This window comes from Paralichthys olivaceus, chromosome 2, assembly GCF_024713975.1.
Source record: "Paralichthys olivaceus isolate ysfri-2021 chromosome 2, ASM2471397v2, whole genome shotgun sequence".
NCBI classification, from domain to species: Eukaryota; Metazoa; Chordata; class Actinopteri; order Pleuronectiformes; family Paralichthyidae; genus Paralichthys; species Paralichthys olivaceus.
In genome coordinates this window covers 3,199,350-3,215,000 of record NC_091094.1, presented here as the reverse complement: position 1 = coordinate 3,215,000, position 15,651 = coordinate 3,199,350, and the positions used below count along the sequence as shown (strand labels likewise).

The 15,651-nt window shown below is 43.4% G+C and overlaps 1 protein-coding gene across 12 annotated transcripts in view; it reads left to right on the top strand.

Moving 5' to 3' along the window:
• ptprt (protein tyrosine phosphatase receptor type T) overlaps positions 1 to 15,651 on the top strand; it is a 241,612-nt gene that overhangs the window by 171,635 nt on the left and 54,326 nt on the right. For 7 of the 12 annotated variants that reach the window (XM_069531573.1, XM_069531565.1, XM_069531554.1 and 4 more), the window contains 3 exons: positions 2,484 to 2,513; positions 10,230 to 10,384; positions 15,503 to 15,583. In XM_069531573.1, the coding sequence (XP_069387674.1) occupies positions 2,484 to 2,513; positions 10,230 to 10,384; positions 15,503 to 15,583 (266 nt within the window). The remainder of the gene's footprint in view (positions 1 to 2,483; positions 2,514 to 10,229; positions 10,385 to 15,502; positions 15,584 to 15,651) is intronic. The other 5 variants (XM_069531583.1, XM_069531570.1, XM_069531562.1 and 2 more) reach the window with 2 other exon arrangements.

Genomic DNA, 15,651 nt, shown 5'->3' with positions numbered 1-15,651 from the left:
TGACCTGTGATGAGCGATTCATCACATCCACGCTGATGTGTGTGTGTGTGTGTGTGTGTGTATCTCCAGCTGATAGTATTCATACGAGCCTGTGATAAACTGCGGCCGTCACACTGTGTGAGAACGACTGTGCGTTCGCAGCAGAAACTATTCACACAAAACCAAGATAAGCTCCAGTACAACAGTGTGTGTGTGTGTGTGTGTGTGTGTGTGTGTGTGTGTGAGAGAGAGAGAGAGAGAGAGCAGATGTGTGTTTATGTGTAAAGTCACATCCAGCTGTTATATGAATACAGCGGTTTCCATTATTTTTTATGGTCCTGTTTGTATGAGGCATAAACCGCTGACAAATAACCTTAACCAAGAATATATAACACTGTGGCTACATGCAGCTGCACATAACGGACACAAGGGTCTCACTGTACCTCAGTTAGGTTGTATATGAAAAAATACTATCACATGATAGACACTATGGACAGGGACATGTCTGTCCAGGTATCAGTCGAATTGACTGAGTCCACAGTGATGTCAGATATCAGCCAGATTAAAGTGAGACCTGGAGGAAGTAGGGCGTGAAAACCATCAGTCGTCATTGTTAAGTGGAACTTTAAATGTTTTCAGGCTTTTCTGAGCAAGAGACACCCACCACCGTCCTCGCCACTTTGGACGCCATGTTTGTTTACATGTTCGTCCCCCGGGGAGTCCGTCCCGAGCGATTTTCTTTCTGGTGAAACCTCCAACCTTGTAAAAGAAACAGAGTCCAGTCATAAACACTGTCCACACTTTCAGTCGCTGCAGGACAAACGAGTCAGTGCCACTCTTCGTTTATTCTTCGTTTACCAGACTGTCAAATGCACTCCCTCACACAAACATGTACAAATACATCAGGACCTCTCTCACACACACACACACACACACACACACACACACACACAGCGCCGTGCACATGGCGGTGGAGAGTTTTTTCTTCGCCATATTAATATTTATGACCAGTTTTAACAGCTGTGGCTTTTACAGCCGAGCTCTCAGCGCGCCGCACTTTATTAATATCATAAGGACAATGTCAGCAGAGCTGGGTTATGGGTATGATGGAGGGTGTGTGTGTGTGTGCGAGAGAGTGTGTGTGTGTGTGTGTGTGTGTGTGAGAAAGAGGGAGAGACAGAGAGAGAAAAAGAGAGACAGGTTTTTGAAACAGTGAAAGTTAGATTTGTAAAGTGAATAATAGTGCATTAAGTGGTATTGCAGATGGAGGGATGGATGGATGGATGGATGGATGGATGGATGGATGGATGGATGGATGGATGGATGGACAGACAGATGGATTGATGGACGGATGGACGAACGGATGGATGGATGGTGTGTGAAGGTTTTTGAAATATGGAGAGAGTTAGGTGTGTAACCGGTTGTGTATTGTAGTGTGTCACCAAATGAAGGGTCCATGCCAGGGGGGGAAAAGTTGCCAACAAACCATTAGAGGGATACCACAGGGAGTCCAGTTACACAAACAACCACACACACACACACACACACACACACACACACACACACACACAAACACACACACACGGATGAATGAGTTATTGGTCAAGTGAAATGCAGACGTATAGATTTGTGGCTGTATTTTAAAGTAAAGGACGGAGGGGACGAACAAGAAAACACTGTGCAAACACTCCATCTTGATTTTCTTGCCTTCAACTTAATAAGGTTATATAAATATATATATATATATATATATTTGTCTGTATAACTTAATTTTGTGTCTATCGACCCTCTTTGCAATTTACATGATTTCAATAACAATATCAATATGTTTAGCATTTTCTGTGAATGAGCCTTTTACACCAAGTTTAAAACTTTGAATCCTGGAAACAACAACGTACACTCGTCACAAAGAACCCCCCCCCCCGACACAAACCCCGCTTCCATTTGTCCCTCCATCAACGTCCATCTTCTACCTTTCACTGTTTTCTATCATTCTTCATCCAACATGTGTCTTATCCACCAGCCTGCTGGTGATGGAGGCATCAGATGTGCAGGTTTTTTAATATATTATACACACAGCATGCAGCTGCTTAATGCCTCTGATCTGTTGGGTCGACCACTTCACGGCTGATTTACAACTAAATATCATTCGTAGATTGGTTTTATTGCCTCTTCTTGTAAATGAAGACATGTGTTTTTAACTCAGAAGCCACCAGAGGAAGTTTAAGCTCACGGCCGGACATCTTTTTAAAAATGTGGAATTGAAAAGGAATCGACTCTGTAAAAACTTTCAGGGAACAAATGCAAAGTTGATAGACAGTCAAGTTGTTTTACAAGAGGACACATTAAAAACAAAAACTGTACAGAAGGATAAGGTGATAAATAAAATTACCAACAAGTCCACAATAATTTTTTCATTCTAATGATGAACTAATCCAATGTGTTTGTCCTTCTTCTGGGTTTTGCTCTGTTGTCATCATCGGCCTCACCTCACCATGCTTCAGAAGACATGCTTATTCCTACTCTTATTACCTGTAAGTAGAGATTTCACATCAGGACTAACTCCTTTCTCAGTTCCTTATGACTACCTTTGTTCAAATGTTGTCTTGCATTGTTGTATCTTATTGTATTTAACCCAACGCTGAATCAGAGCATGAACTCAATTTGACCAAAAAAAAAAAAAAAAAACCCCAGAAATGCTGGTATCTGAATCTCCAGTGCACCTGCTGTGGTTGAGCAGCCGGCAGGATGTTTCCACTGCATGTTGAAAAAGGTCTAGAGGATTAGAAACTTTGACTCGATGCTTCGACGCCACACAGCGACCTGCAGGCACAATACGTCGTTTGGCAGATGGTAGTAAATCATCTCTGAAAGAATATGGAATTCAGACTTTGCTTGCCGATGGAAAACAGGAACAGAGGAGTGGAACGACTCACTGTTGCGTTGTAAAAGCTGTTGTTTTCAGCCGCTTGCAAAACGAGTCGCCTTTTCAAACCCTTTTCCACCAGAACCACATATGCACGATCTACAGAGGTCGAGTTATTAGAAATCAGATGATAAACATTTGTATAAAGACAAAAGAAAGTGCATTTCATACTTCACTGTAGATAATTTGTGTAGAAGCTTAACAACCATGCAGGGAGCTAAAGTTCAGGCTCATGGTAAGAACATAATCACGTCTTGATTACTTTAGAGGACTTTGCTAGCCTTTGCACAGTTAGCTCATTAGCATCGTCATTGGCGTCCAGTTAATCCTCGGGTCTGTTGGTTCTCGAAGGCTCAGCCCCTTCGATCCTTTGCTGCTCGGGAAGAATGCATGTCGGCTGCGTCTGAAGGAGCCTTCGTCCACACGAGACAATCGATAGAAGCAGTGAAGACAACCGGCCCTGAAATGAAAACTCCGCAGATCAGCCTGTGAAACTTTCATCACACGTATTGTTACGAAGGAGCAGTTGCTTTTCTTGAACTGTACATGTTCAGACTCGTGCGGGAAGCTCTCGGCACGCAGACTTCTTATTTAAGTTTCAGCCATAATGAATTCCCAGTGTTTGCAGGGTCCCTCTCTTAAAGTGTCTCATCCGAAAAGGTCAATGTAAATCACTGTGATCGTCTTCATCAAGTGGCCATTTTCTGCTTTTAAAGCCAGAGGAGCCTCGATATCAGTCGTTCATACACAAGCAAGTGCACACACACACTCTCAAACACACGTAGACCAACAAACCTGCGTAAACACATGTGGTCTGTTGCCTCAAGCTCACCGACAAATCCCTGCAGAGAATTTTCTGAAAATCCCTGAATCTCCAGCTGTCTTCAAAGCATCTGGAAATTTCTTCTAAATCGGCAGCAGAGTTCTAAACAAGCGGAACAGTCATCACATGCCAAGACTTCTTCTTCTTAAAACATCCACCCAGAGGCTGTTTGACTGCAGCAGAAATCTCTTCTTCACGCGAAGAGATTGACACAATCAGAAGGATGGAAGACAGTTAATTATATTCCACTGCAATGGATGCGACGGCCATCGCTCCTCCTTTCATCAAGACGGCACATTAGTGGGAGAGAATGATGCAGAATAAAACAACAGATAGCATGTAGCATAACATATATATAAAGAATCACGAGGGCACGAATACCCTTATTTATAACTACTGAGCCAAAAAATACAAACGTTCTGTTTTGTTTCGTGTCAGAATCTAACTGAGCTCATTAACGCCGTTAAAGGTTTTGTTACCCAGTCACACATTTCTTCTTATATTTCATCCTTAAATAATCATTTCTATTTATTCATTCTGTGCTTTGGTGAATGATATCCTCTCTGCAGTAAATTAGGAGATGGAATTGACTTGTATTATTACCATTATATTAATATTGGTATATTTTTTTAATCTGCTTAAAAATAAAATAACGATCAGCATATCAACGGCAGATTTTAGAAAAGTACAGAAGTATTTGGACTCTGGTTTCTAACTGAACCATAGAAAACTGTTATTATCACAAAGTAGCAGCAGCAGCACGTACACGTGCACACACACACACACACACACACACACACACACACTGAGCTTTTGCCCAAGGATGTTTACTGTTAGATGAGAGAGGGATTTTTCTCCCTCTCCTTCCATCCCCTATCTCTCTCTTCACCTCCCTCTGTATCCCTCAATCTCTCTCTCCCTTGCTGGGCCTGCCTCTAAATCCTGTGATACGCAGATGAAAGTTTGTTTTGGCTTTCGCCCGCAGCCTCCTCTGGAGCGACTGCTGTCATCATCCGGTGACGGACTGCCTGTCTGACTGCGGCACTGGCTGGGGACGACTCCGGGATATCTACCTGCCAGCCCACTGGCTGAGGCCTTTCTTTCCGTAGCACGGGAGTTTTGTCGATCTCTCGACAAGTGAAACAAATGTCGTTCCACCTTGTTTGATTGGACGCCTGAAGGTCGCCCCTCTTGACTTGCCCTGGCTTTCGCTAAAATAAATGCAATTCCCTCTGCATGCATCAGCTGCAAGGAACAGGAAGCAGCAGCAGCCAAACAACGGTTGTTGACTTAATGATTCTGTAAATGGAAGTGAACAAATGTAGGTCACCAAAGAACCACTTGGACAAATTGGATATGTCCTCTACGTCCTTGGTCTTCAAATACAGCAATTTCGTCATTGGTAACAAAATAATAACTTAATAAACAACTTAATGTGAATGACCTGTGTATATATCGTTTATCAGGATAACTTAATATACGTACTCGGAGAGACGACGCCCCTCTGCCAAGTTGAACGCTCTGTCTCGCCACGTTAAAGAAAGAGAAAGAAAAATGCCTGAACTCGTTCATTGATCTGGATCTGCTCCAACTTCTCGTGGAGGTGGGTTCAGCAGATTTAGGCTACTGACAGTCTGTCAAACAAAAGAAAAGAAAACATAACCTGCCTGTCAACACATCACTTTCCACCTGATTGATCTCTTCTGTGCCAAATTCTGCAGCATTCAAAACAGACAAACTACACAAACGTGGCATTAAATCTCATGTGACTAATTAATATAAAAAACATTTACAGCCAATGATGACATTTTACTAGAAGGTGACTCGATGGTAGATGTGAATAAGACACACTGATTAAAAAAAAACATGAATATTTCAGTTCATGGAAACTCTGAATGATGAACTTAAGTAATGAGTTTACCGAATGCACATCCAGCACTTGTGAAATGAACCTTTCGTCTGCTCGTGACACCTAATGCATCAACTGAGCAACAATTAAACAGCGGTTATCGCAGCTCCACTTCACCAAAAACTACACCCACTTTGTCTCACACCATTTCTTCTCATCTTTTTGTCTCTCCCTCCTCACGCCTCCTCGCAAACTCATCACGCACGCAAAATAAAACAACGTATCATTATCGCTCGTTATCGAGACACATCAAACAACCGGCAATTAATGTCGCCGGAGGAGGGGGGGGGGGGGGGGGGGGGGGGGGGGGCATGAAGTAGTCCATGATTTCTGCTGCGGTCGGCCCCCGGCAGGGTAACCTTAACGCTTAATGAACTGCCGCCGCGACATTCATTAAGGAAGGATTACGTCGTGCTCGTTGTCACTCACAATATGCAACGAGTTTGTCATTTAAACGAGTCCATTAAGAGGATGAATGTGTGCTGGGCGGAGGTGTGGAGAAAAGAGGGGATGAGAGGGAGACGGTCTTTCACTTTCTTCGCAGGTCACAAGTGTTTTTCTGTATTTCTTTCGTGACCTCCTCCGTCCTCCTCCGACTCCTTCCCTCCATTCTCTCCCTTGCGCCCTTTTCCTCCTCACTCCTCTTGTTCTCTACATTCTCTCTCCATCTCTTTTCCACTTGGCTCCCTCTTCTTTGCGCACCTCCTCGTCTGCTGCCCACTTTCTGTCAACGTGCAGTCAGATAGCCAGGAATAGGCCACTCTGAGCTGCAATCACGCAGGAGGTTTCCAGGCTCCTCTAAATTGGTGCACACGCGAGGTTGATGGAAAGAAACGACTGTGGTAGAAACTGTGCTCGGCCATTCCTCCTCTTCTATCTTGCACGTTTCTGTCTCTTTCTCTAACATCTTCGTTTCACTCTCCCTCTTGTTCGTCTGGTTGTTGTTTCTTTCTTCTCTTTCTTTCTGTCCTCGATCGTCCTCTCAGATTGTCTCTTGGCTGAAGTGGTTAAGTACTAAAGCTCAGGTCATCACCGTGTGTCAGACGTTTACAATGATACTGGTTTAATTCCTGTTTTCATCTTATATATATATATATCTTCACAGACACCTGCTGGATTAATAGTTTTATGTGGACTTCTAAAAATGCATGTTGCGCATATTATAAAGTAAACAGAGAAGAAACACATTAGCACACACACACATGCATGAATGCAAAGCTAAGCATTTTTATAGGAATTCTCTTCATATGACATAATTCTGCTTGTGTTGTGTTTTTATGTCGTAAACAAAGAAACAGAAGATTTGCAGGTCGGGAAGAAAACAATGACCACATGTATTGTAATAATACAAAACTAGAGGGATCTCACCATGCTTGAACATATAACCTCTCAAGTGTCGTCACCTACAGATGTGATCGGTTGCTCCTGGTCCTGTCGTGCCAGAGAAAATATATTTGTCTTCAGAACTATTTAGAAACTGCTCAGTTCAGTTTTTCTGTGTTAAAGCTCCTGAGAACTGAGAACCGTCTCTTAAGAGTCATGTTGCCAGGAAGTTAGATATTACATCTATAACCAGCTGACTTTCTGGGATTGGTGTCACTTATAGAAATGTTCTTCTTCTTAGTCAGACTATCAATTTCTCACTCTAGTGACTCATCCTCTAAGTAGTTCTCCTGAAAGCTCTCAGACACGTTGAGTAAAAACTTGACTGCAGAGAAGATGTGATTAATGCTGATGAATGCTGTGTAGGAAAGTCTAATTTTTCTCTCGGAGCGACTGGGCAGGATGCTTCAGTTTTGTCGGAGACACGGGGAAAGCAGGCGTATTAGGCGGCTTCGTGATGGGTCACCGAGAAACACACCCACTCACCGGGCAGCCGACGGCCAGATACAACAACACACGTGTACGCAGCCGAGAACGTTCAACGCACACAGCAATGAAATGGCCGTGAAGGAGATCAAGTGTTTGCTGCACACACACAAACACACACAAACACACACAGCCCACTGTTTGCCATTCGTGACGAGATGTCAGACACCTTCGGGAAGTTGAAGAATGTGTTGGTGGATTCCGGAGGAGGTCTTTTTAGTTGACTCCAGAAAAAGTTGTGTGAGGCGTTTGTGTTTTTAAAGAGGATTTGCCTCTGAAGAAAAACGATGTGTTATTGATGCGCATATTAAAGTGCAGCAGGTTCCAATGTGAGCAAACACTGAGAGAGTTCAAACTCTGACAAGTAAAGTGAAAGAGTTCATTTAAAATAAAACATTTTCTTTTTATTATTTTGGATGGACTGTGGATTCTCATAGTTTTTGTTTCATTATAGATTTAATCACATTTTCCATTAATTCTTCTCCAGCTGTAGAGCGTCAGAGAAATGGCCACTTGGCTGTCGGGGCAGAATCTTTCTGATTACAAATAAATATGATTGTCACATAGATTATTCACAGATTTCTGAATCTGACTCCGAGTGTCATCGTTCAGTATCTGTCAGCGACCGCAGCTCAGAATATATTGAAATAATGTCTTTATGAATCTTTAATGCAGCGTTCATTCCCTCAGCTGAGCTCAAGATGTCGTCGTTGCCTGGAATCTTTCCATTTGAGATGTGCGGTCTGTAAAACTTTGGATCCGGCCCATGATCCATGTTCATTTTCTCTGGTTTGGTGTGTGGGTCAGAGGTTTCGTCCAATCAGCAGCGTGTATACAAACCCTGCCGTCTTAAAAAGACAGTGACACCGTGGATTCTGCAGTTCTCTACAAATGTGTCACCTGCTGCTTGAGCTTTACATCAACTGAAGATCTTAGAGGACGTGTTGGTTGTATTCTGAACCCTGCCCTGGTGTCCTCGTGGATTTGAAGCCGACGGCAGTACAGCCGGTGGAGTTGATTTTAAGCTCCATTACAACACTTGGCGTCATTTCACCTTGTGAAAGGAAGCAGTTGAAGCCTGCCCCACTCATTAACACCTCCAGTATGTTCAGGTTCAAACAACATTTTTGACTTCTGGAGCTAAATGCAGGAAAAGGCAGTAAAACTCGGCTTTATGGCACAACTTGTGCAAGCTTTGGTGAATCTGCCGGTCGGTGTCGCATTGTTATGGCGCGCTGTCGTTTCTGCCATCTGCCGTCTCAGCGGACCTGAAACTGACGGTAAAACTCAGGGTAGCCGCTGTGAAACGACCAGCAGATGGGAGCTGTGACATGAGAACAGTAAATGGAAGAAAACAAATCACAAGGCTACAGCAACACTCAGGGGACATCTCATCAGCAGCCACTCTTTACTACGACTGCATTTACCATCAGTCCGTATATAAAGCCCCACATGTTACTGAACGACTGCTTGTTAACCTCCTCCTGCTCAAATACATCAAGAGAAACTGATCTACCTCTGTTATTTGGTCACAGAGAAAAAACTTCTTGTCATCATTCACAGAGAAAAGAGTCGTCTTACGAACAAAGCATCTTTTAGCGTGAACGTTCTCTTGAATGTGCTCCTGCAGGGTAAACTCTTGCTGCTGGAATACTGCAGATGTCCCCACTGTGGGACTAATAAAGTATTATCTCATCTCATCTTATCTTATCTTATTGATGTCCCCCTGCAGGCTGGCTGTAGTATAGGTAATAAGCTCTGCCTTCGTTATGTCAGCGAATGGAACATGGACCAAACACATGTTTTAATCACATCGTTCAAGTTTTTATGTCTCTGATAAGTTTTAATTTAACGGACGTTACTCTTGCTCCAGATTATGTCATCGGTCCAAGATGGCAGCGTTTCCAACCAGGACGTCTTGGCTTCATTTGTTGGAACGTGGGAGAAAGTGACACATACGTCCATGCTCAACTAAATATTTAGAAAATGTTCTTCTATGAGTTTTTAAAAAACAATATGTATATGGATGTGATTTCAGTGCATGAGGTGCAGATACAGGATGACTTGTCAAAACGTTGATGCTGTTTACATGTCAACAAGAAAAACCAGAGCTCGAAATAGTCTCGGGATGGGATCTCACCCGTGGGACTCTGTAGCCTTTGAATTCTCAGAAGGTATTATGACTACATGAGTACACAGAACTAGCGGCAGATAATGAAGTAAAAAAAAAAAGAAACAGCCAGTTTCAGTTAAGGTGTGCATTCCGACATGTGGCATGCACAAAACGTTTTTCTATGTCTTTGTACAAATAAGTGACAAACTACATCCCTGATACAGTGACAGGAAAAACCCTATTTGCTCTCACCGGTGATACGTGTCTGTGAATACGTCAGTCAACTGTAAACACGTGTTTACGACTTTTCAAAGCTGCAATGCATAAACCAGAGTGTTCAAGTTATTTCATCTCCCATGTGTTCGAGTCGCTGCGCGTTTTAATGAAATATTCTCTTCTGCTGCATGTTCTCATCGACTCCCACGTTGTCCTCTGATGTATGTTTGTCGTCTGTGATTCTGTTTGGGCTTTGCATGCTGATTCACACACATATGCATGCTTTCATGTGTAAATATATCTGTGTGCCTGTGTGTGTGTGTGTAAGTGTGTGTGGGGGGAGCTCATACCTGTGTGTATGCTTATTTGTGTGCATGTGTTGATACCACTGCAGGAAGTTGGCAAAGAAGCAGAAGGAGACTGCCAGCAGCTCCACTCAGCAGAGGGAGATGGGTCCGGTCACCACGGCTGATAAGAGCACCACCAAAGTCAGCACGCTGCACAAAGACGACCCCTTCTCCACCTCCAACCAGGACCTCAACGGATTCAGTAAGTGGAAATCGCTTCAGGTTCGAGCATCGGTGTGCATCTGAAATCTAGCGACTGCAGCCGGCACCATCCTGAAGGTGCACTGAAGAATTCACTGCTCCAGCCTAATATCTGAGTAACAGGCTGGGAGAAGCAGCAGCAAGTGTTGTTGTGCTGTGGGAGTAGAGACATTCAAAAGAGAGTATTTCTCTTATGTAATACATTTTACTGTTAGTTAACTTTTGTTTCACATAGTAAACTTTCCCTCGCCCTTGTCTGTACTTGGAAATATGCACACGCCACGTCTCTGTGCCATTAATCATTTTGTCAGATTCATTTATTCAAATAGTGGACATCTCATTTTATGATAAAGCTCTCCATATGTCCCTCCTCCTCCTCCTCCTCCTCCTCCTCCTCCCACAGCAGCAGCAGTGTGTTGTGCTGTTTCACTAACCTCCATCTTACTTAGTGCTGTTGTAATCATTTTCAGATCTGTTCCTTAATTTCTTTCTGCCTCAAACACGTGCAAGTGCACAAATGCAAATTCGATATGCATCCGTGTGTGTCTCCCACTGCTTATGAAAGTCACCCTGTCTGCATGTGTGCGGCTATGTGGGTTCATATTCCCATTTCCTTGTGGAGTTTTGTGTCTGTCTGTCTCTGTGTGTGTGTGTGTGTGTGTGTGTGTGTGTGTGTGTGTGTGTGTGTGTGTGTGTGTGTGTGTGTGTGTCTGGGGTAATTAAACAGGGCCTCTCAGAAGGACATTTTTCTCTTGAAAATGTCAGCCTGGCCTTTTGGGAGTGCTTGGCTGTTGAAAGCCAGGGGTGCCAGAGAGGGACTAAGTAGCAAGCTAATGTCGGCCGTAATTGCCTGCACTCTTCTCTTAACTGTCCACGCTGCAATCCTGACGTACAATAATGTTTTTGCATTGGAAGCACTTAGGACCGATCCCTTTTATCTGAGCCTTGGATGTTCGATAAAGCTGTGATATTTAAAACTTTGAAAATGTCTTTGCTTTCAGAAGGACCTGGCCATTTAGACTGCAATTTGTAACACACCGTGTATAGAATGAGCTTAGTTTCTTCCCTGACCTTGGGTGCTACATAAAACTTTACCGTTTCAAACACTGAACATATCTTTTCTTTCTTCCAGCCAGACATAACTGCATAATAGCAGAGTCGATGAATAAAGGTTTGCAGTGTTTAGAGGATTTAGAAAAAGAAGATACTGTCTTCTGGGCGCTGAATATACGGAAAGTAAGGGTTTTTTTTTTTCCTTCCAGGCAAAGTTGACGAGACCTTGCCTGGGGCCAAATGTGCAGATTTGGCATTCAAATTGTGATGCAAACTAGATTTTAGGAATATGGTAAATAGCTGCCTATACTTTTAGATTTGGATAGATGCAAAAAAAAAAAAAAAAAAGTCTCTTCGCCTGCAGAGAGTCTCCAGGGTTCCACATATATGTTTATATTGTGCCTCTGGATTCTGATTGTAATGAGATTAATTGAAAAATATATAATTCTGACTATTTTGCTTTGAGTGTATTGTTGAGTATTCATCACAATTAGCTGCCAGGTTGATCAAAGTTGATGCAACAAACTAGTCTTATCACATTTACAGAGATTTATAGACTTTTTGCTTTTTGCAGACGACACACACACACACACACACACACACACACACACACACACACACACACACACACACACATAGAGTCACCCATCCAGGCTCGATCCTAATGAGACAGAGAAAAACGCTGACACAAGGTGGGGGACCCAATAATATTTGTGCGAATGGCCCCTCGCAGAGCAAATAACCTTTTTGTGTTATTGCATTCTCACCCAGTCGCCGGCTGTCTTCACGGGACATTGCTGTCAAAGCACATTTCTTTTGGTATGCGGGTTCACTCCTCAACGTATTAAAGTTGAGCTCCTTTTTGCGGCGCATTAGCATACGGCGCCGGTACGCATGATACGAGGGGGATTTTATCACAGAGGTGGAGAAAATATGTTGTGTTTGTGGGCATTAGAAGAGGGGAGCAGAGGGGTGAGGCGAGAGGGGGAGGAAACAGAGGACAATAGAGCCAAGTGAAGATAAAACTGAAATTATCTGCCGTGGGGGAAATTGGGCGATTGTAACAGAAAACAGAAGCGCAAACAGAATATGAATAAGAATTACGCAAGAAGAGTGCGACATGGGTAATTTTTACATCAGCAAATTATTATCACAATTATTCTTCAAAGCCCAGTTCAATTAAATGGACTTTATTTTGTTCTTGAAACTGCCCTTTACTTGAATACTTTATTTAAAAGGCACAAATAGAGGTTGTTTTATGGTTGGTACAAATTCGGTATCTGTGACAAGAGACATAGTCATTAGTGGCACTGTGTGTGTGTATATATATATATATATATATAGATATGTGTCTCCATATGCCAAATTCCTAAGTATATCATTTCTTATACCAGATCCAAATCTGAGCAGGTCCTCCTCTCTCCCAGAAGCTAAAACCAGCCGAGCTCTACATAACTAACAACTGTCACACTAACAGAAACGCATATCTCACGTTGATCGATAATTAGCGGGACTATTACATTCCGCTGCTCTCTCACACTCGTGCATCACAATCCCTGAAGCCCCCTCCCCCTCCTCTCGCTTCAATTGCGACAGGAAGAACGACGGTTAATTCCAGTTTCACTTCAGCTGCCATTATAACGAGGAGAAGACGGCTTAAGTGACGGCTTCCACGGCCTCTTAGTGACGGACACGGGAGTAGACCACCGATGTGAAGGGGGTCGTGCTCTATAGTGAATCTCCAAAGTGTGTGGGTGTGTTTACACTTAGATTACATATCAGATGGACGGAATAAGTAGGAGGCTGAAATTGGAAATTACATAAACACACATGCATTATACCGAAAACAAGGAAACATAAAAGAGTAGAGCTGAGGGGGGGAAGAGGGAGGTGTGGGGGAGGAAACAATGGAACAGAAGAAGGGAGGCATAACATGTCATCTGCTCAGTCAGGATGAAGGGAGGTGGAAGGAAAAGCAGTTTCCACTAATGGCCTCGGACCTCGGACCATCGGGACTCTGGAATACACCGAAAAACACTAACATGCTTGAGCTCTGAACGGCTGCTGAAGACCTACAGATAAACGACCATCACGTCTAAGTGAACACACACACTCTGACACACAGAAACACACTCTGACACTCTGACACACAGAAACACAGCGGCTAGCAGCAGGTCCAGCAGATGAATGTGTGTGGGCTCGCTAAGATATCTGTTGTGGATTATTTAACAGCCTCAGCCAGTATATAATATATCACAGTTAGTCTTGCAGCGATCTCTCTAGGTTTTATCTTATTGTGAGTGTGTGTGTGTGTGTATATGTGTGTGTGTCTATCCTACATATCATTTATTTATAGACCCTGTGCAGTGTTTGTGTGTGTGTGTGTGTGTGTGTGTGAGAGAGATAGAGTGTGTCTGCGGGGACGTAGCAGCCATCACTCACTGTTTAAGAAAGCAAGCCCTGCTGGTGAATTATGTTTATCGGGGATGATATATATCTGCTCAGCTGGACTCTAACTATACGCACCTTATTACCGCAGTGGCTGTTTTAAACTGGCAATAGGAATCTGATAGACCACTGTAATGGGTCCGGAGGCAGCGAGGAAGTGAAGTTAGTTAAGTAAAGTTTACAATTCAGACCACCACCTTTATTCCCATCACGTTGACTCTGAGTACAGATATACATCATCAGAGTACCGGTGTCCGGAGGCATTTATTTCTACTGAGACATTTATTCCCCCGGCCACAGGAAGAAATAACCCGCTCCCGTGTCTTCTCATAACACTGTGATGTGGACGACACCACGTTCTTGAAGCATCTTCTGTCTCTGACACATCCTCGTGGACGACGGAGCGCCACCTTCGACATAAACCTCTGTGAGACTGAACGAATCCTTCCAGCGCTGCAACATCGACATCTATAAAAACTTCTTCACCCCGAGAAACCCAGAGTGTCAAGTTAGAGGAAAAGTTCGAGGACAAGTTCTCCTCTTCCATCTGTCTCCCCCTCGGCCTTTCTGTCGAGACCTTTCCAGATTGTCCAGAACACGGTGGTGCTGGTAGTTCGTAACTTAAGCCCTTCTGACGTTCAATTGATATTCACCATCTTGTCCTGTATTCTAAAATGAACCTGAGCAGCCTTTCCTTGACCACTGGAATCAAATTAAAGTCAGTGACACTTGCCGTCCTACGTAACCCCTGGATGTAGTCGAACTTAATGACACAGGCGACATTAACGACGACAAGCTTCCTCCACTTATCGTCATCACTGCCCCCCCTTCAGACAGTCCTACGCTCTTTGTTTGTCGGAAGGATTATATAAAAAACTACCTTCATTGGATCAAGTGCCAAGAATGTCCAGGATTTCGTTTCCAACTTTATTTAACTTTTTCTTTTTTTACATTTTCACCATTTTCCCAGGAAAACAACTCATCATTCTTCATGATGGGACCTTCACCGGACAGACAGATATTTATCCTGTTCTCAAACTTCCCTCTCTTTAACACAAGCCACTAGATCACTCTTTGTATTGACGAACAATATAAAGTATTTCAGATTTGAGTGCACGCTCGTCGACGCAGAGCCACTTTATGGTCAAAACTCAATATCAGTTGCACTGATGCTGCTGAAAGAGTTATTGGATTGTTCACGCTGTTGAATATGGAGCATTGATCTACTCTGTGTATGTTGTTATTGTTAATTGTGTCATATGATGATGGATTTTTTTAAAATGAGGTCAACGACCTATCCGTCTCTCCTCCTGGTTTCTCTCTTTCTCCTGATTTGTGCTTTACCATCTGTCCTCTACATGATATTGTCTTTTTCTTTCCTATTCCCCAAACTCCTCCTCACCTCCTGTCTTCCCCGCTCACATCTGTTCTCATCTTTCCTCCTCTCTCCTTTGATTTTCTCCGTTTACATCTTCTTCTCCCCTGTTACCCGCCTCTTCTGTCCCACACCTCACCTCTCCCTCCTCATTGTCTTTTTTTTTTTCTCCACTTGTCCCCCCCCAACCCCCTTCTCCTTCCTTTTTTCTAACACATCTCCTTCCGTCTGTTTCCTCCCCAGCCTCCCCCTCCACCTGCTCCTTCTCTGTGCAGGGAAGCAAGACGCTGCAGAGCAAATCCCTGCTGAACTCCTACTACTCAGGTGCACACTTCAACACACACACACACTCGTGCACACACTTCATCTTTGCTGCTGCTTTAGGCTGTGAT